Here is a 22,426-nt window from a genome sequence, read left to right as displayed (position 1 = left end):
AAAGTCGTATGTTCTTCTAAGCAAATACAACCACTTGTTAACACTTAATTTTTTGGTGTATGGTTTTTCTTAACACAGATATAATATGATATATAACTAGTTTTTTCAATTTAGCATTATTCCTTTGTCACCCATGGTCTTTATAACCATAATTTCCAGGGGCTACATAATATTCCTCCAGAGCATAGGACACTTGGATTTGCTCAACCTCTAGCCCCTTTTGAACCTTTAGGTTACTCCCAGTTTTCCACTATTAAAAATAATGCTACAAACAAAAAAAAAAACAAAAATAATGCTACAGTAAAGACTTTTGTGCCTAAAGTGTTTTCCATACTAAAGAGTTTTCCCTGGAATCCAGTCACCTGGGTCCTTTTAAAAAGTAGTTAATACATTTGTTTAATTTTTCCTAATAATATACAATCACTCTTCAAAAAAGGGCTATCAAGGCCCAGCATCCCTGTGTTAGTTGTGCATATAGATGTGGTTCCACTTAGAAATGTGATCCTTTTTCCTTTTCTACAAAAGACAGGCAGGGGCCTTGCATGCAGATCTAAAGCCAAAGAAGAGGCCTTGCTCACTGTGCATTCTGTGCCTTTTGTTGTCTGCAGTCTCTGTGGGTTATGAGTACGAATCCTGCCCGGATCTGATCCTGTGGGAGAAAAGAACAGCAGTGCTGCAGGGCTATGAAATCGACGCTTCCAGGCTGGGAGGATGGAGCCTGGACAAACATCACGCCCTCAACATCCAAAGTGGTGAGTGGGTGGATAAAATCCCCAGAGTCCAGTCTTGCTGTGATGTCCTTCATGCCCTGCGAGACAAAAAACACACACTTCAGATTCCACGGGCTCCTATGGGATCCATCGGTCTGAAGGATTAGTCCATGAGTGTTCCTGGGGTCCCTGCTCTGTGCTTGTCACTGCTGGGCTCTGGGGAAGCAGAATGGAAAGGCCTCAAAAATTTACTCAGATCAGAGGCCAACACTTCCCAGACAACTTCCATGCTGTGCCATGGACAGTGCCATCACAGAGGGAGCAAGGGCACTGGGGCATAGAAGAGGGACACGTCACTCAGCTTCGTGGTTCAGCAAGGTACCTCTTTGGACAGAACTTGTGAACCGATTCTCAGAGGGTCAGCCAGATTAGCCCTGTCTCAAGTAGGAAGAGGGCACAGGATGTGCCAAGCACTGAAGCATGAAAGATGAGTCATTGGAGAGGAGGGTCACTGTGGTTTGAGCAAAGGGTGAAATGAAGGGAATAGCAAAAGCCAAAGCTCGGGCCTTGGTAGCTGAAGTTCATCCAGAGGCATATGGAGGGTGTGAAGCATGCAGATGCCACAGTCAGATCTGAATTTCCAGTAGCTCACTCTGTGTTCTGGGATGAGACCACTAACTACGGCAATGATGTCCTGATCTGTACATACCATGAATGCCTACCAAAGCCACCACATGTTTTGGGGGGAAATTGACAAATTCGTTCTAAAACTTATGGTAGAATAAAAATGTGTAAATAGCTAAGGCAATCTTCAAAATAAAAACCAAAAAGAGGCACACAGCAGATATTAAGCTACCCTAGGAGAGCCATTGTATCTAAAACTGTGTGGAGCTGGCACAGGAACAGATGAATAGATACCAGGGGACAAAACAAGGAGCCCAGACCCTGACCTGTGAGTAGTCATTAGGATGAGGTTTGGCCATGAGTGACAAAAAGCCAAAATAACAGAATTGCAAACAGGTTATAAATGTGTTTCTCATGCACCTGAAAGTCTGGAGCTAGAGATGCCAGGGCTGGTTTAGCACTTGGCAGGCTCCTTTCCTACTCAAGCCTCCATCCCCAAGGTCATGGTCCAAGGTGATTGCTTCCGCTCCAAACTTCACATCCACTTTCCAGCCAGCAAGAAGGAGGAAAGGACTAAGAGCAAGCCCTTTCCACTCTAAGGACACATCCCAGCAGCTGCCATGCCACCTCCACTTCCAAACATTGGCCGGAACGCAGTCACCTGCCAAGTGTAGCCGCACACCAGGCTGGGATTGTAGGCAGCCCCAGAGAGTCTGTGCCCTGCCAAGCACCAGGTTCTATAACTATAGAAATAAGGAAGGGGGGTAGGATGGATACCGTGGGTAACTGCAGATTTCTTCCATATACCATGTGTTCATGGGAACTTAGTATATGATACAGGGAGCATCACTTACCAGTGGAGGGTGGATAAGTGTTTTCAAAATTGGCATTTGGGAAATTGGCTCAATATATGGAGAAAAACAAACGTAAGTTCATACTTTGCACAAAGTAAACAAAATAAAGTTTTATTAAAGATCTAAATTAGAAAGATAACACATTAACTTTCATAGAATATCTTTATGATCTCAGAGAGATTCCCTAAAACCTAAAAAAGCACAAACATTCAAGTAGAAAAATAATTGCTCAGACTACATAAAAATGAAAGGTATCCCTTCAACAAAGGACAAAGCTAACAGGTGACAGCCTGGGCAAAGATGCTTCTGACCGGAGCAAACAAAACTCGCTCAGGCTGCGGTGCAGAAGGGGTGAGGCTGGAGGCCGAGTCCAGCTTGGTGGCCGTGGCAATAATCCAGGAGCTAGCGGGTGATCTGGGCCTGAGGGGAAACAGTGGGGAGATAGGATGGCGCTTACAGGTCATCGAGGGCAATCCCTTCTCTTTGCCGGGGAAAATGAGGCCCAAGGGCAGTTAGAGCAGTCAAGAGACCGACAAGAGCTGGGATCAGCCTGTTAGTTGCAAAATGAGGTAAAAACCCAGTTCTCTTGACTCTACCTTGGAGAGAAGAGACTGTGAGTTCACTTCCCTCATGCATTTCTATAAACATTTATTGGTGCCTACTCTGTGTCAAGTTCTGTGCTGGGCACTGGGGATACAAAAAGGGAAAAGACAAGCACGGTCCCTGTACTTGAAATGGTATCAGCCTAAAGAGAGGAAAACAGGCAAGTGCGATAGAGAATTCGTGCTGTAAGAGAGACCAGAGGGAGGGATAGGAGATGAGTTCAGTCTATGTGAGAGGCCGTGGAGATAAATAACTAAGAGCCCGGACTTATGGCTGCTCCTACTATCACCTGTGTGGCCTCAGGTACGCCACTTTGTCCCCCCCCTCCCCCCCACCCCCATTAGCTTACAGAGTTGTTGTGAGGATCTCATCCGTAGGGCAGTATGGCCCGTCCAAGGTTTCATTCTGGGGTGAGGCAGCCTTGGGAGATGCCCGGAATGGCAGGCAGAGATCTTACATTCCTTACAGCACCACGGGAGCTCTGTGGTCAGCCTCAGAAGAGAGCCTCTCCCTGCTCCGTGGGTGATTCTGTTCTCTGTCTCCTCGCAGGTATCCTGCACAAAGGGAACGGGGAGAACCAGTTTGTGTCTCAGCAGCCCCCCGTCATCGGGAGCATCATGGGCAATGGGCGCCGGAGAAGCATCTCCTGCCCCAGCTGCAACGGCCTGGCTGACGGCAACAAGCTCCTGGCCCCCGTGGCCCTGACGTGCGGCTCCGACGGCAGCCTCTTCGTGGGAGATTTCAACTACATCCGAAGGATCTTCCCCTCCGGGAACGTCACCAACATCCTGGAGCTGAGGTACATAAGGCGCTGCCTTCCTCACCACTCCTATAACGTCCCTTTGCCATCCTGTGGGCCCAGCTGGCTTACCCACCAGGCCCAGAGAAGGAGCAGGGCAGCACCTCACCTGTCAGAATCCAGGACCTCTCACTTCCCAGCTCAGAGGCTAACCTGAGCCGAGGGCCCTGAGGAAGCAGCAGCTGATTCCCACAGGGCACTGCAATGTCGAACCTCTCTCGGGACAGGGAGGTAGCCTTGGCGTCCAGCTGACGTAGAAGGCTGCTGGCAACCAAGAATTAAACTCCTTGGAATTCCCTGGATCTTCTTTCTGCCTCCTAGCACCGAACTGATTGGAATCAATCACATGAGTCTTTTAACGAGGGCAAGGAATGGCATCCTGGCCAAGGCCCCCCTGCCGGTGTTACCAAGTTTTGCCCCGTTACTTAACATTCAGAGTTAGGAGCTGTTTTTTCAGCTGCCCAACACTGAGAGAAAGCCCTCGGACTAAAACCGGGCGTTGTCTGTCTGCTTCTGTGGTGCCACAGAGCCAGCCGAGTCGGCCTCTTCTGTTTCCCCATCCTGACTGACCAGGCGTGACGGAGCACAGCCGTTCTTAGGGAGCAGGGAAGGGCCTGGTGTGGCTTTTCCCCATCCCCATGCCTCCCTCAGCCAGATCTCCTTACAACCACAGCACTGTCTTAGGGTGGGTTCTTGGGTTACCAGAAGCTGAGGTTACAGGTAGGGGGCGCCCCACTCTCCCTTTCAGGAGACACTGCACCAGGTTCTTCACGGCTGCTTTCTCCTGGGCTGGGGTCCAGGTGAACAGCACAGCCCTTGGGCAGGAAAGCCTTCCTCCAGAGCGGCCAGGGGAAAAGCAGTCTCACTTTTGTGAGGCCCCTGCTATTCAGTTTAGGAGTTCTGCGAGGGAGGTAGTACTGTCGACCATGGAATTTTAAAAACCGCCAAAGGTCCAGCTTCTGGAATGGTGGGTGCAAACCCAGAAGGCCATCGTGCAGCTCTGCCGCACCAAAGATCGGTCACCTGGACCCGTGAAGGCCACTCTGGCTTAATGCCTTGTCCAGGTACTCTCTGGAGGTCTGTGCCTGCTGAGAATTTCATTCTGCAGTGCATGTGGCTGACCAACAGCCACAACAGCCCCGAGAGGAGCACGTTGGTATTTGCCCACTCACGCAGGGACAGGGAAGGAGAGGGTCTTTGCATGAAAAGGATTAGAAGCTCATATTCTATGGACCCATAGGAAATCAGATAATAGGCTGAATGAGAACCAGGCCACCAGGAGTATTCTCTGCCTTTCTTCTCTCTTTTATGAGTGTGATTGGCAGAGGCATCTGCCAAGGAAAAGGGAACCCTGGGTGTAATTGCTTTGGTCAACTGCTCATATTGTCTTTCCATCTCCTGTCCTGTGATGGAAAGGGCCATGGACAGGGGGTCAATCCACCTTGGCAGACAAGCTGTACAACTTTGGGGAAGACACTTACCCTCTCTGGGCCTCCTTTTTCTTTTTTTCTTTTTCTTTTTTTTTCTTCTTCTTTTCTTCTTTTCTTTTTGTTAATCCTCACCCAAGGATATTTTTTCCATTGATTTTTAAAGAGAGTGGAAGGGAGGGAGGTGGAGAGAGAGAGAGAAACATCCATGTGAGAGAGACACATCGATCATTTGCCTCCTGCACACACTCCGCTACTGGGGTGGGGATCAAACCGCAATCCAGATACATGCCCTTGACTTGGAATCGAACCAGTGACCATTCAGTGCTCAGGCCGAGGCTCTAATCACTGAGCAACACCTACTAGCTCTGGGCCTCCATTTTCAACCTTTCAAATAAGAGATCCCATTTCCCCTGTCTCCCTCCCACTGTTTCGGGGAGATCATGGAAGACAGTGGGTAAGGAAGGGAGGAGTCAATGAAATTTGGAAAGAAAGATAAATGGATCAATATATTATCATCTTGATTTAGTTTTCTTTGAGTCTTTTTGCCCCGGTCTGTTTCTCTGTGTTACTGTCTCCCTTCTAATTATAGCATATCTCCCATTCTGTATTCTATTATGAAGATCATTGTAGCAGGTTCTGCAGGTTTTAATAACTCTCGGTAAGGCCCACGGGCAGAGACACAGCAGTGAGCATGTATATCTCCCAGAATGTGTGTCTGTCTAGGGGGTGGGGGTGGACTGCTCCACCCTCTGCCTCAGCCCTGGTGGAAGCAGCAGCATGTGTCAACCTCATCCGCTTCCCCGAAGTCAGCCGTAGTGGCGCAGGTGGAACCGCGCCTCTTCCGTGATATGTAGCTGCTTGTAAGTGAGCTCACTGACAAGTAATATCCCATATGAAATATATCAGTGTCATGGCTGCTAAGTCTTTATTTATTATAGTGTTGTACTGTACCATTGCTGTCAAGTTTTCAGGCTGCTAATAATGCTTCTAACCCTGCTGCTAACACCTCATTCTTTCTTCTATTCCCTGCTCTCCTGTCTTCTGTCAGAAATAAAGATTTCAGACATAGGTAAGCCAACCAGTGGAGAATTTTCCCGTCTCTCCTCTGCCTTGTTGCATGTTGTATGGTAAGATGCATGTGTCAATTTCAGATGGCTCGATGGCAAATGAACCCTGTGTGGTTGGGACTGATTGCGGGTAATCGGTTACAATGAGAGGAAGTCGTTAATAATGGTGGGGACAGGTGGTGAGAGCCTGAGCTCCTCTAATCCCTGCAAAGTGTAGCCGCTCCTTTGGTAGTCAGTGGACGAGACAGTCTGCAGTGATGGGGAAAATGTTAACCTGGGCATAGTAATTTGAACACCACAGTCTGCCTCTTCTTAGAATAAAGGAGGACATCATCCTCACTGTGTTGAGTGACTTGGACGGTCACAGTGGGAAGTCCTGAGAACATCTGGATCAGGCAAAGGCCCTGGAAGAAGACAGGGCTCAGATCTGTGCTTCTGTGGGCATTCCTGGTGCCTCGGCTTGATGGCTGGGGTGCCAGATAGCCCCCTGGAAGGCTTCCCAGCGAGGACAGAGCAGGAGAGGAGTTCCAGACCTGACAGACACCCAGAGAGCAATCCCCAAATAGGAACTTTGTCACAGAGTAGACTTGTCATGTAGGCTCACAATGACACTGCAGCAGACAGAATTGGGCCTCATCAGACCAACAGAGAGAAATGTCTGCCTGCCATCAGCTCTGGTCACTGCAGCACTCGTCTGACTCCCAGATGACAGTGACCTCGGAGGCCCCCTAGCCTCACACACATGTGGGTGACTTGAAAGTCGCCATGGGCAGACGGGGCTGTGGCTGGCATCTCTGCAGAGGGGCTCTCAGTCACCCACATGTGGCTCTGACTCACACGGGGCTCAGACCACAGTGGTACATGGCGGGGATGCTAAGGTGGGATGAAAGGAAGTCTTAGTATGGTAGATAGAGGCAGACCAATCCCAAATCCAATAGTGATGATATGCATATCTACATAATGAGATATAGTATTAATGTAATAATCATAAATGTTAAATGTATATAGAGCAGTAATTGTGAACCTTTTGAGCTCGGCATGTCAGCATTTTGAAAAACCCTAACTTAACTCTGGTGCCGTGTCACATATAGAAATTTTTTGATATTTGCAACCATAGTAAAACAAAGATGTATATTTTTGATATTTATTTTATATATTTAAATGCCATTTAACAAAGAAAAATCAACCAAAAAAATGACTTCGAGTGTCACCTCTGACATGCATGTCATAGGTTTGCCATCACTGATATAGAGCTTCTTAGTGTGTAGCAGAGAGAGGTTAAATGATTTGCATGGATTAAAGCAGTTCATCCGCAAACCATCCTTTGAATTAGGTACTCATGGTATATCTAATTTACAGATGACAAAACTTGAAAGTGACCTTGTGTGAACTTGAAAAAATTACTTCATCTCTTTGGGCTTTAGCTTCTAACTTGAGGTTAATAAAATCTCCCATGGAGATTGTTGTAAGTGTTACAGAGGATGTTTGTAAAGTATCTAGCATTGTGCCAGGCACAGAAAGGAGTTCCAGAAATGGTAATAATAATAATAACATTATTATTAGATAGTAATAATAATAATTTATTTTAACATCATCATAACAATTACATGATCATGATCATGATGATGTCTCCATCTTTCCCAAAAAGGAATTCAATCCTTCAATCCTCTTAATAACCAAAGACACAGGCAGTAAAGTAAATTAAATAGAATTTGGGAACAAAATAAAAAGGAGGAAACATATATATGTGATCATATATCAAATTAGACTCGGAGCCTCCTTCCAGCCAGAATAAACAGGGAAACATAATAATTTTCATGGTTTGCATTATCAGAAATGGGAAAATCTGTTCACTTCTCAGAGGAGGGATATTTTTTCCTGACACTGAAATCTAAACCAGATTTTCGGCGAGCTTTGTATGGATAATACTGAACTCTGTATGGATATGTGCCCTCAAGTTCAGATTTATAATAAACACAGAAGTACATTTCATATGAAGATCTTCATTGAAAACCTAGCATTCACCATTAAAACCTTCACTCAGTGGCGGTGACTGCCTGGTACACAGCTGGGGTGTCGGGGGGGCCTAGGTGGGAAGAGTCGGGAGGCCAGGGTGCTTGTCCAGCTTTTCCATGCACTCATCATGTGACCGTGGGCTGGGTGCCTGGCTTTTTCTGCTTTTAATCTCAGAATCTTTAGTTGAGAGAGTTGTGGTTTAGTGTCTTTTGTTTCTGATGTTTAGCTATCTTTTGATAGATGGATCCATGGTATGATTTCAAAGCCAGTTTCCTGGCCTCTTGCAATTCATTGTTTTTCTCAGGTGCTAAAAAGTATTTCTAAAGTGAAGAGTGGGAGAGAATAAAGGATTTTTCTTCTGCCCTTTGGTTTTCTAAAGTCAAGTCAGAGTGAGAAGACCTGGGTTCTAGCTCTGATTCTCACTGGCACCTGGGTATTGACAAACCTCTTCCTCTCTCTGGGCGTTCATGTCCCCATCAGTAAATGTCAGAAGTGGATTAAAGAAATTCTGAAATCTTGTCCTCTTTATCCTTTACTGTCTCCACTGTTCCCAGGAATAGCCTTTGGCTCAGGCTGGTGCTCTTAGCCTGCGTGGGTGCTCCCCAGAGCAGTCTCTTCTCTGCCTTCGGCCTTTTCAGCCTCAATATGCCACCAGCCTACCACACTGGGCATGCGCAGTCCAGGGACCCCAATCCTTTGGGCATCTTCCTCCCTGGACCCCATCAGGGAACACAGATCCTTACCTCCTCCAGATCTCTTCCCTAGGGTCATGGAGAAATGTTTGAAGCCTGTTGTTCAGAAGTGCATTTGAACTCACCTCCATTGATCCCAGCTATACATATTCTGTTAATTCTAACAGAGTCCTTAACTGCCCCAGGAAAGAGATCAGACAAGATAATATTAAGTCTGCCATTCTTGGCTTTTCCATTATGCAATAATATAAATATTCTGGAGGTTTCTCATGGAGACCAGCTGCCATTTATTGGGCTTATTTGTTTATTTATTTGTTTATTTTTGTTAACCCTCACCCAAGGATATTTTTCCATTGATTTTTAGGGGGAGGGGAGAGACAGAGAGAGAGAAAAACATCAATGGGAGAGAAACACATCAATTGGTTGCCTCCCACACATGCCCCAACCAGGACTGGGGACTGAGTCTGCAACTGAAATACATGCCCCCGGCCAGTGCCAGGCCATCCAGCCTGAACAGACAGATGCCTTTGAATTAGAAGACTTTCCAGAGACTTAGAGGATGCTGTCAGTACTGAGATGCAGTTTGAGGGCTGAGGGTTTCCAGGCCGTGTACAGGAACTGAAACAGCTCCCAGGAGTTATGAGTCCAATTCCAATGTGGCCTAGGCTTCGATGAGATTGTAAAGCAGTACCATGTGATAGCAAAAGTCAAGCTTAATAAGAAATACCTATGCTCTGGTCCAGCGATCGCCAACCAGTGGTCTGTGAGACCCGAAATGTTGGCGGCCGCTGCTCTAGTCTTCTCCACGTGCAAAAACAGACATGATGGCTAGTCATCAAACAGTGCTGATGTAGAGCACCTCTGAGGTGCCATGATGCTGAAGAACTGTCACAGATGATTTTATGTAATTTTCATAATACACTGGCCAGGTAGCTGCTAACATCCCCATTCTGTAGATGAAGAAAACTTAAGGCTCAGGAGGCCAGCTAATTTGCTCAAGTTTTAGAACCTGGAACTAACAGAGCTAGACCTCAAACCCAGACAGAGCAGACTCCAAGCGATGCCTTTTCCTACCCTGTGCCCAGAGGCAGCGCCTTGCCTCTGCGATGCCTGGGTGCCGCAGAGGTCTGACCTCACTTTCCTGTTAGCACAGCCTGGTCTTCACGGCTGGTCTCCAGGAGTGGAACCATCATGAGCACCGCTCCTGTGTTTTGTTTATTTCCCATTGGATGTTGCTGCCAATTACAACTAATCCTGCAACTCATTTATATCTGACTGCAAGTGGGAGATTGCTGGGCTCCTGATAAGTATAACATGTGTGTCAAGTGAAGACCATGTGGATGCTGACTGGGAGTCAGATCTGGCAGGGTCTTATCAGTCAGTCCCAAGAAGGGTTATGACTGCTGTGAAAATTCTGTGGAAGAAGAGTTCATAGGTCCAACTCTTTTTTTTATTATTATCAAATCTTTATTGTTGAAAGTATTACATATGTCCCCTTTTTTCCCCATTGACCTTTTCTAGCCCACCCCGCCCCCTGCCCCAGGCCTCCACCACCCTATTGTCTGTGTCCATACAAGTTCTTTGGTTGATCTCTTCCCTCCCACTGTCCAACCCTTTAAGTAGTTTTAAAGTCAAGCTCTTTTGTGTTTCTGGCTTGGATTTACAGGCCACTTATGGTAACCCTCATGGTCAGTCCTTTTAAGAAAACATGTATTGAGCACCTGATATGGGGGTTGCACGGGGCTGGGACTGGGCCTGGCAATCATTGGCATTAATAGTTGAGTGGGAGAGAGAGTTAGACCCACCATATCTGGAGTCAGACAAATTGGGGAACTCGCCCCCCAAAAATGGGTACATCATCCACATATGATATTGTTGCTTGGATTTAAGTTGTACGCCTCTGGCTACCTGATAGGAAAGAAGAAGGGGCTCACCACTTGGCATGTCCTTGTCTTCCAGTCACAGTCCAGCGCACAAATACTACCTGACGACAGACCCCATGAGCGGGGCTGTCTTCCTCTCCGACACCAACAGCCGGCGGGTCTTCAAGATCAAGTCCACCACGGTGGTAAAGGACCTCGTCAAGAACTCCGAGGTCGTCGCAGGGACAGGTGACCAGTGCCTCCCCTTTGATGACACCCGCTGCGGGGATGGTGGGAAGGCCACGGAAGCCACACTTACCAATCCCAGGGGTAAGGCTTTGTTTTTCAGTCACTTTCAGTTAACATGTATTGGGGTGTTTTCCTTTTCCCAAAGGAATAGATGTTTATTATTGGGAAAATTTTGGAAAATATCATGAACTCTATGGAGAAAAGTTGACATCATAATTCTACCTTCCAGAAAAATTCTCAGCTAACATTTCTTATCTTCCCTTTTAGCCTTTTTTCTAAGTGTGTGGGTACATGTAATACTCACCAAAAATAAAGTGAGATCACATTAAACAAACATTTAGTGACCTACCTTTCTTCCTAACTGATAAAAAATGAGCATTCTCCATGCCATTAGTCTTTGTACTGATTTTTAATGGCTGTATGGTGTTCCAGCAAGTGAATGGCCCATCATTTAGTTGGACATGTATGCTGTCTCTCACACTATTATGTTATAAAATCATTGCCGTGTATCATCTCTGTTCATTTGCTGTAGGATGAGTTAACTAAGTTTCCATTTGAGTCCCACAAGAAGTTGGGCCTCTTCATACCCACAATCACAATTTTTCATCCACTTATTCATCAAGTATTTACTGAGGATGCATACTGAGGATGCAGTGCCTTGTGGTTGCATAGATAAGTTTATTGTAGCAGGAAAAAGAGACTTGAATGTGAATACTCTGACTTGGGAGAGGGCAGAAGTGCTTCCTGATACACAAGGAGAAAGAACTCTGTGTGGGAGTCCAAAGCCAAGAGAGGCCCCTGTGCCTAGGAGACTAGGAAGGAAGGCTGTTTGGAGGAGAAGCCAACATTAACAACAAATACCCATCATTCACCTTAAAGCCAGTGACCTATACTGTCTAAGCCTCAGGGTCCTCGTCAATAAAATAGTGGTAATAATACCTCTTGTGTCCACCCTCTAGGATCATTCTGAGGGTCAAAATTAATATATTGCATGTGATAACCTGTAAAAATGCCATGAGTGATTGTATTAGTAAATAGTGCCAGATTTCAGGGCCTGGTTCAAATCAAAGCCATTAGATGCTAGTGAAAACAGACAGTCCTGTATTCAAATTCGGTCATTGCCACCTACTAGCCTAGTGACTTTGGGTGCGTTGCTTAACCTCTCTGAGCTTTATTTCGCTCATCTATGAAATAGAGAGATACTGTAGAGTTGTAGTACACATTAAATATTATCAGGAATGTTCATGCTTAATACAATGGTATCAGTCACATAATAAACATCCCATAAATGGGGATTCCTATTATAATTATTATACTATATTGTATTGTGTTATATGACAGCCCCTCATATCATATATTATATGATACTAGAGGCCTGGTGCACAAAAATTTGTGCACTTGGAGGGGTCCCTCAGCCCAGCCTATGCCCTCTTGCAGTCTGGGACCCCTCGGAGGATGTCCACCTGCTTGCTTAGGCCCGCTCCCTGGGGGATTGGGCCCAAGCTGGCAGTCAAACATGCCTCTGGCAGCCTGGCAGCCCTCGGGGGATGTCCACTTACCAGCAGGTAGCAGACCTAAGCTGCAGTCGGACATCCTTAGTGCTGCTGAGGAGGCGGGAGAGGCTCCCGCCACCACCACTGTGCTGGCAGCCATCAGCCTGGCTTGTGGCTGAGCAGAGCTCCCCCTGTGGGAGCACACTGACCACCAGAGGGCAGCTCCTGCATTGAGCGTCTGCCCCCTGGTGGTCAGTGTGTGTGTCATAGTGACCAGTCATTCCCAGTTGTTCTGCTATTAGGGTCAATTTGCATATTACCCTTTTATTACATAGGATTCTATATCTCTACCACATACCTGCAGTGGTCAGGTGGGAACTCTGTGAGATAAATATTGTGACATCTGTAGTTAATCTTCCTCCTAAATATGATTTCCTAATACTAAAAGAGTAGCATAGGGTGGAAAAAGCTTACACTTAGGGACCCTGCATTGTGGTTTTGCTCTGCCACTCCTCTGGGCCTCAGTGACCCCATTGGTAAATGAATAGTTTGGGCTAAATGATCCCTGAGACCCCCTTTCAGTTGTAACATTTTACTCTATGAATTAAAACCAGGGATTTTTTTTCTGAGATATTTTACTCTCTCCGGGTCTTTCTCAGTTGCTCTACAGCAGTGATTTTCAACCTTTTTATCTCATGGCACACATAAACTAATTACTAAAATTCTGCGGCACACCAAAAAATGTATTATTTTTTTTTTTGCCAACCTGACAAAAAAAATAGATATAATTTTGATTCATTTATACCAGACGGATAGCTGTTGTTATGGTGGCTGTTGTCATTTTTTCATTTGACAATCTAAGGGAAAAGAGGTCAGTGCCCCTGACTAAATAGTCAGGTATTGCATGTTTTAAAAAATCTTGCAGTTCACCTGTTGAAAATCCCTGCTCTACATAGGTGTGTTCTCCACCCTACACACACACACACACACACACACACACACACACACACACTACACACAGATATAGTGACAGTGAAATTGCCCAAAAGCCTGTGATTAACCCAAATAGAAATGACAAGGGTGCCACAATATGCAGACACTCTGTAACAGGGAGAAGAAAAGCTGTTCATCTATTTAGCACAACAAAAGAAGACAAAATGAAGTAATTAATTAGAGGACAGATTACTTCTATTAGCCTGTGCAGCCAACTTTGTAAACAAGAAACCCAATTGTTCATGGAGCACTCATCAGTCCTAGCAGATGGAAGGAGAGACAGCATAGCCAGGCAGATAAGAAAACTCCTGTCTCGGTACTTGAAGAATGTCATTCATTCACATTCTAGGCAGGGACCAAAGACAGGCATCCCGCCTTGAGGCTGTCTGGTCCTCAGTATGAAATCACTCTCCAGCCCTGAACAGCCCAGGAGGGGGAAGAAGGAACTACTGCTCCTGTGGCCTTGGCTCTCTCAGAAGCCCTTGGTATCTAAAACCTCCCTCTGACCTGTCATAGACACGTGGACCCTGAGAGCAAGGGCCTTAAAACCCACAAAGTGCTGGTCAGGTTCTCATAATGATAAGTCACTAATAATTATGGAGGGCTAACGATTACAAGTCAGGTGTATTATCCCCATTTTGTGGATGAGGAAACTGAGAATTGGAAGGGGAGTGACTCACCCAAGGCTATACCACTGGATACTTCAAGTGTCTCCACCTCTGTGAAGCTCCTGCAGACCCCTTCTTTTAGTTCCTTCCCCAGAGAAAACTGAGCAGAACAAAACACAGAATCTCTTTTATTTCATCATGAACCCTCTCAGGCTTGTCATTCCCTAGGGGCACAAGGGCATGTCCTGCCAGTGGCTCAGCCCCAGCACCCTGAGCCATCCTCCATTTAGGTGGGGTGTGTCTAACGTCAGGGATTCTGGACCTGAGGTGGAAGTCAATATTAACCATGAGCATTTTTGAAACAAGCCTTGGTCCTTGTTCCAGCCACCCCCTGAATTAGTATTTCCCAGAGTGAGGCCAAGCAGGTATATGTCGAAAAAACTCTTTAGGTAATTCTGTGGCACATCTCTGGTTAAGAAGTACTGACTGACTAGAGAGGTTTTCAAACTTTGATTTCTATCATTATCACCCAAGGTGCTTGTCAAAAACACAGATACCTGCTCAGGCTCCATTGACATTTTCTCAACAGCTGCCTGGGGGTGCATCTTAGCAAACTCCCAGGGGGTTTGCACACACATCCAAGAGTGGGAAATACAGATTTAGAACAATTCCTTCATTGAACAGCTGAGACACAAATCTAGAGCTTTCCAGTGACTAGCCCAAGGTCACATGGCTGGTCAGGGAGGAAGTCAGCAGGGTGGGACAGTCTGGGACAGTCTAGCAAATGGAGCAGATGATTTTTAGTCATAATTTTGACTCCTCTCTTCAACGTGCCTTTTTTAGAAATTAACTTCACCAATATTCTCTATACAAATCCAGAGGATTCCTTTGGGGAGCTCTCTACTGTGAAACCAGAGTAGTAATAGAAAAACATGAAAGATGATTATCTTGGAAGGAAAGAAAAATTATTACCGAAAAGGAGATGTGATTAGTATAATTTAATTACAGGTCTTCAGAAGTAGGTTATTTAAATAATTCACAGTTTTGATATTGAAAAAAGATCCTCCTTATCACTACGTCTGGTGCTTACAAGCCCCCAGAAGGGATGAGTCCAGTGTTTGTGGATGGGTCACGTGGTAGGTAAAAATCCCCAAAAGCAACAAGATGGAGGGGAATCTTGAGACGGGTTCTCATCCCTACTCTGAACAAGCCACTCCACACCTCTGGCATGTCTCCTCATCTTTAGAAGGGGAATGAATGATGTGCGGAAGAGCCAATCAAATCATGGAGAGGAGGTTCTCTGTCATCCCACAAGCTCCATGAGTAGGTGGGTTGTGACCACCTCTAACCCTGAGTGTTCTCTGCCCAGGCATCACGGTGGACAAGTCGGGGCTGATTTACTTCGTGGATGGCACCATGATCAGACGCATTGACCAGAATGGGGTCATCTCCACCCTCCTGGGCTCCAATGACCTGACCTCTGCCCGGCCCCTCAGCTGTGATTCTGTCATGGATATTTCTCAGGTAAGCAGAAAGCTGTGTCTTCCAGGGCCCTGGGTCCGCACGCTCAGCCTCTCGCCTGGCACCCAGGTAGCCCACTGGCCATTGATCTTACACCACACAAGCCTTTTAAGAGCACACTCTTGGAGCTGGGTCTGTGCATAACACTCGGGACACGGAGATGAATAGGGCACAGCTTCTCGCCCTGGGAGTTCACCATCAGGGGTAACAAGTGGTGACAGAGGGCAGCTGTCCCAGGAAGCCTCAAAGGCAGCAGAGATGCACACTGTGAATTTAAATCCATGGCCACCTGACTTCCCCCTTTGGAAACACAGCTACTTACACATTGTCTGTTCTCCTTCTAAATAGGAGGACAGGAATTCCATCCGCCCTTTCCTCCACTATAACCAGGGTGCCTGATACACAGTAGGAACACAACCAGTATTTGGTGATTTATTAATTAATTGATTGACTGAATCCTGGCTTTGCCACTCATCAACTGAGTATCTTTAAACAAGTTTCTGAGGTCCTTGGAGCCTCATTTTTCACATCTGTAAAATGGACATCAGCCAGGCAGGATTGCTTTAAGAACACAGAAAGCAATGCCTGTGAGGCTCCTAGCACTGCTTGGCACTTCAGAGATGATCAATCAACAGAAGTCTTAGGGCCCACTTTCTCAAAGGAGGGGACATTTGTGCCAGGTGTTGAAGGTTGGATAGCGGTTTGCTGGGTGTTGAGGAAGAATGGAGACATTTCACACAAAGGGTGCAGCATGTGTGAAGATACAGAGATGTTAATGGGCCCAGACGTTCAATGAGCATTGGGAAATTGAATGCCTGAGCATAGGGTTCTTGTAAGGAAATAGTAGAAGGAGTTGAAACTGGAAGCATGATTTAGGGTCAGTTGATGAAGGTCCAGAGAAAAGGGTTTGGACCTTTGCAGGTGGCACCAGGAACCTAGCGTAGACCAGAGGAAGACACAGGTGACAGTTATTCAGCATGTCTGTAATTTGTCCTGCAATGACTTGGTCAGGGATGTGTCCTTTATTGCTAGATCCTTTGTCAGGGCCTGACTAGTGCTTAATCGGTGAGCATCTTGCCAGCATGAGCAAAACCAAGGAGACAGGAGGCTGGAGTTACCTTTAATTGCAAATTGGTGTCAGCAATAGCCACACGTAGCTTGTTAAACCCCCTCACTGCTAGGGGAGCCTGCACACAGGCCCTATTCCACTGCCCATGGACCCACTCCCTGGTGCCCAGCAGGCGACAGAGGCTGGGAGGCCTCATGGCTCATGTTTACTTCGGTTACAGATGTGTGTCACAGAACCCCTTTCCCAGAGCCCCAGATCTGCACAGGTCCCCACACCCTCGTCATATCCCTGTCAGATGCAGATATGATTTCCCTCTGCACCAGCTGCTGAGATGGTCACACTTCAGAATGGTGTCTGTTCTCTGCTGCTCGTCTTCCCAGTTTGGCGAGCTTCCCTTGCTGGCTGCAGTTTCCCTCTCCAGTCTGTGAGCCAGCCTGGATTGCCCAGGCAGGAAGCTGCCACGGCCTGAGGATGTGTGTGCAAGTATTTTCAACTCTTAGAATGGACCCTCCACCAGCCAGCACCGGATGCCAAAAATTTTCAATCCACACATGGGGAAATTATTTCACTTTAGATAGAGGTACTGCCAAGCAGCCAGAGCAAAGGCTTGGAGGACAACTGCCATATAGCAGAGGGGGTAAACCCACACTGCGATTCAGAAATCCTGAACAAGAAATCTTTATGTCCCTGGTCCTCCCTACTCTGACTGTGGAATCTAAGCGTGGAATTCTTTTGGCCAAACGCTCCAGACACAGGCATGTATTTTTATATGCACATATGGGCAGGGGGCACTGGCTTCCATTCTCAGAGCCTCGTCTGTTATAAACACCCAGCTACCTCACCATCCATGGGGACTAGGGAGGGAAGCCAGAGAGCTAAGAACACAGCTCAGGGGCAAGAGAGCAAAGAGCAGAACCAGGGAACTCAGACCAGCTGCTCTGGGAGGAGACTAAGACCAGACCCCAGGAGAACCTAGAGGTAGGCAGAGAGTGCAGAAGGAACAAAAGGTGTCACCTGTTCACAACAGGGATTGGTTCTCAGCTCAGCTGGCTGCAGCCACCACAGACACAGAGGATAACTCTGGACTTAGGGTCCAAAATGATTGCCCGAGGACCTATTCTGTTCCGCACACAATTAGAAACGGGATACCGAGATGGGTACTGTTCCACTTTTCCTGTTTAGCTGTCAAGATAATCCCGAGAGCTAGCTATTATCAATCCCATTTTACAGATCAGGACACCGAGGCGTGGTGACAGAAAATGCAGTTATAAATGCAGAGCCCCGGGCTAGGCTCCACCAGGGATGTGAAAATGAATTGTGTTTAATCCAATCATGTACATCAATTACCTAGCACAGTGCCGGCCAGCTAGCAATAGGCTGTAACTATTCATTCCCTTTATAATTTGCTGAGGGCTGCCTTGTACATTGTCTTGTTTGATTCTCACACTCACTTTATGTAATATTTATTACCTGCATTTACATAGGGGGAAAGCAGTTCAAAGTATTTAAGTAACTCGAGTAAGATCACACCTGTAGGAACTGTGGCGCCGAGAGAGGACTCAAGGTGTCCTGGCCCCAAATCCCTCACTCTCTCTATGCCCTTCACAGTCGTTTATTTGTTCATTCATTTGACAATCCAGATTTTGAAGCAAATCACTCTGCAATAAGGCAGTCACCTCAAAGTGCCTTATAAGGGCACAGCAGCTGGGGAGGACAGGAGAGGGGCTCCATGCCCCCTCAGGACCACAGAACATGGGAGCTGGAGGGGCCACGGTATGAAGGCCCCTCCCTCCATGTGGGTGATGGGAAATGAAGCCTCAGTGTGATTGTCACTAACAGGGAGGTGAGATCAAAGAAGCGTGGGCACTTGGTCTCGTCCAGGACATCACCCGGGCACTGGGACAGCCAGGACTGGCTCCAAGAGCGCAGCTTCCCTCCCAGGTCCCTCTGCACACGGGGCTGTAAAGGAGAGAGCAGGGAAGCACTCACCCTTCCTTCATACCCCTCTCTCCACCCCCTCTCCCTAGCCTGGCCCCCTCTCCCCCCCTCCCCACCCACTCATCAGGAAGCCATCTTTTCATCATAATGACAGACAGAAAGGTCTGGGCCAGCAGGTCCCCAAGGTGCCACAGGACCAGAGGGCATAAAATATTTAGCAGCGAGTGTTGACAGAAATGGGTTTTAGAAAATTGAAAATTCCCCTGTCACTTTAGAGTAAACTGTGTTCTTGATGCAGCTGAAGGCTGTGGGCCTCTGTGCTCCAGAGAGCACTGGGCGCGTGAGGGCAGCCGCCTGGCCATCGGCGCTGCCCTGCCTCAGGCTCCCTGTTCTGTGAGGACAGAGGGACCCAGGCTGGGAGCAAGGGAGCAGGAAAACCTTAGGAAGCAGGGCCTGGGGACCGTGCAGAAGAAATGAGAAAGGGCCTGCCCCATCCTGAGAAGGGCCCTCAGCTAATGGGGCAGATGAAGGTGTCCACGTCTCCTGTGTAAGGAATTTACCAGGGTTTCTCTTTACATCTGTAAACTGTCACATAGACATTGTAGGAAATTCACAAAGTTAGTAATGGCAAAGAAGAAAGTTAAAATTGCCTCTAATCCCAATATGGTTACCATCTTAGGGTATATCCCTCAAGCTTTTCATCTCCTCCCTATCCATAATCAATCTAATTTACTGTATTTCCCCCCAGTTGGGATCACACTATACTTACAGCTCTGTAACCTGTTCTTTCCACATAATACATGGCGAACAGTTTCTGATGTCATTAAATATCCAGCTGTAAAATCAGTTATAATGGCTACACAGACTATTTTAATTTATGGGTGAACTAAATGTACCATAACTTATTTAGCCCATTCTCTGTCCTTGGGCATTTGAAGTAGTTCCAGTTTTTCACCATTATTGAAAATGGCTGTGATAATCACCCTTATAGACAATGGTGTACACGATTACATTTCTGGAAGAGAAGTTTCTTATCTAAAGGCATATGCTTGTTTAAATAAGCCCAGATTAGACTGAATGCCAACGTTTTGTAGGACCCTCACTCGGGAAACTAAGGTGACGAGTCCCTAGGGATCGGATAAGCAAATCAGCTGAAGGCAGCACCTGTCAGCACTTCCAGCCCCTGTGCAGTGTGGCTGGACCCCTTGGGGACACAGCTTCACGCCAGCTCCTCCCCATGCGATATATCCAACCATGCAGCCTCCATCCACTCAGCAAAGCATTCCTCACCTCACCCACACCTGCAGGTGGCCTTTCCCGCGTGCCCACCTGCAGACTCACCATGGTCCCTGCCAGCTTCCCAGCCTGGCTCAGAATAGGCTCCGACATGGGGCCCAGGACTTCTGAACCCCTCCTTCCCATTGCCAGGGGCACCTGTTCCCCATGGCACTAAACATCATTATCTAGAGCAGGGCTTCACAAACTTCAGTGTGCATGAGGGTCTCCAGGGATGTTGTTTAAATACGGTTTCTGACGCAGTAGGTTTGGGTGAGACCTACCATTCTGCATTTCTGACTAGCTCCAAGGTGAGGCCAGTGCTGCTGGGCTGGTGATCACACAGGGAGGAGACAGGATCCGGTTGTCATTTCCAGCCCCATGTTAGAATCACCCAGGAAGCTTTGGAAATCATGCCATGGCCTAAGCCCTACAACCAGGGATCTGACTTCGTTGACCAGGGGTGGGATTTGAGCACCAATACTTTCTAAAATAGCTGCAGGTAATTTGAATGGGTGGCCAAATCACTGGTCTGGAACTATGTCAGAGAGGGTCCATGGTTATTCTGTCTTTATATCCCCAGCACCTAGCCACGTGTTAATCCAAGAATTGAGAAGTCATCTTTCATACAAAAATCATATCAACAGTTCATGAAGAGTTTCTCTTAAGCCTCTGGGCCACACCTACTTCAGACTCTATCAGTCTTCTCCTCCCACCTCCATAGCATTAGCTACCATCCTCTGAGCACTTACTGTGGGTCAGGCTCTCTGCCCTGTGGTCATTCCCATTTTACAGATGTGAATATTGAGACTCAGGGAGGCAAAGGACCTGCCCAAGGTGATAAGTGGTGGGGCTTGGATATGAACCCAGGCCTGTCTGACTCCAAAGTCTGTCTCTTGCCTACTTTTTTGTTTCTTTGCCTTTTTTTTTATTTGTTCTTCATGTTTTGTCAATCTAATAGAGGCCATCAGATGTCTTGCATGATTTCATTCTGATAGGGGCCTGACATCCATTGTGGATGACAGGCTGCTGTGAGGACCAGGCATGTGAAGGCACTTGGGACACTGTTATGGACCATATGGAGTATGGGGTGATTAGTGGTGGGCACTTTGCCAAGCATTTGAGTGTTGGTGTCTCCATTGTCAGGTTCGCTTGGAGTGGCCCACAGACTTAGCCATCAACCCAATGGACAACTCCCTCTATGTCCTCGACAACAACGTGGTTCTGCAAATCTCTGAAAACCACCAGGTGCGCATTGTTGCCGGGAGGCCCATGCACTGCCAGGTCCCCGGCATCGACCACTTTCTGCTGAGCAAGGTGGCCATCCATGCAACCCTGGAGTCAGCCACCGCCTTGGCTGTCTCTCACAATGGCGTCCTGTATATCGCTGAGACCGATGAGAAAAAGATCAACCGAATCAGGCAGGTCACCACGAGCGGAGAGATCTCGCTAGTGGCTGGGGCCCCGAGTGGCTGTGACTGTAAAAATGATGCCAACTGTGATTGTTTCTCTGGAGATGATGGTTATGCCAAGGATGCAAAGCTGAATACCCCATCTTCCTTAGCTGTATGTGCTGACGGGGAACTCTACGTGGCCGACCTTGGGAATATCCGAATTCGGTTTATCAGGAAGAACAAGCCTTTCCTCAACACCCAGAACATGTATGAGCTGTCTTCACCAATTGACCAGGAGCTCTACCTGTTTGATACCAGTGGCAAGCATCTGTACACCCAAAGCCTGCCCACAGGAGACTACCTCTACAACTTCACCTACACTGGAGATGACGACATCACATTCATCACAGACAACAATGGCAACAGGGTGGACATCAGCCGAGACTCTACCGGGATGCCCCTCTGGCTGGTGGGCCCAGATGGCCAGGTGTACTGGATGACTATGGGCACTAACAGTGCACTCAGGAGTGTGACCACACAAGGACACGAGTTGGCCATGATGACATACCATGGCAACACTGGCCTTCTGGCAACTAAAAGCAATGAAAATGGATGGACAACATTTTATGAGTAAGTATCAGGCAAGGCCATTTAATAGTTTTATTTCATGAGATGTATTATAGGATTAGAGGTGAATTGATGGAGTGTTAATTTTTGTTATGTCATTTCAGTTCAGGATTTGGGATGCAAACCCTTATCTATAATATATTCTGCATGTTCATATTTGAGTTGCTTGTGCCTGGGAAGGAACATGTTGTAGTGGAAAAGGCATGAGCTTTGGAGTCAGAGGAACTAAGCTGGAATCCAAGGTCTCCCATGGACATAATCTCTGGAGGCCTCAGTTTCCACATCTGTGAAATGGAAACAATGACTACCTTCTCAACATACCACAGGGAGGTGATGTAGATGAAAAGTACTTGATAGAGTGCTAGCATCTTCGTATGACCACTGTCCAGAAATATGGCAATGGGGAAAGGAACATTTCCATGTAGATGAATTGTCGAATTACCAAAGCTCACATCTTAAGTTAAAAAAAATTTTTTTTTCATTTTAACCATTTTGGATGGAACTTATGAAGTGCTTTACATGCCTCCCTTCTCGAACACATTATACAGACATAATGAAATCTTTATTTTTATGAGTCAAGGTCATTCATAAGGAACACCCAC

The 22,426-nt window shown here is 46.9% G+C and overlaps 1 protein-coding gene across 1 annotated transcript in view; it reads left to right on the top strand.

The window, feature by feature from the left end:
- The window catches only part of TENM4 (teneurin transmembrane protein 4), a 743,366-nt gene that overhangs the window by 677,356 nt on the left and 43,584 nt on the right, over window positions 1-22,426 (top strand). The window contains 6 exon segments of the mRNA XM_070425699.1: window positions 609-752; window positions 3,341-3,590; window positions 6,069-6,089; window positions 10,755-10,987; window positions 15,370-15,524; window positions 20,950-21,827. Coding sequence (XP_070281800.1) covers window positions 609-752; window positions 3,341-3,590; window positions 6,069-6,089; window positions 10,755-10,987; window positions 15,370-15,524; window positions 20,950-21,827 — 1,681 coding nt within the window.

This window comes from Myotis yumanensis, unplaced genomic scaffold (genome assembly GCF_028538775.1).
Source record: "Myotis yumanensis isolate MYYU_CA2020_CCGP unplaced genomic scaffold, mMyoYum1.0.hap1 SCAF_10, whole genome shotgun sequence".
In the NCBI taxonomy this organism is placed as follows: domain Eukaryota; kingdom Metazoa; phylum Chordata; class Mammalia; order Chiroptera; family Vespertilionidae; genus Myotis; species Myotis yumanensis.
The sequence above is the reverse complement of the archived record's forward strand: the minus strand, read 5'-3'. Positions and strand labels throughout refer to the sequence as shown.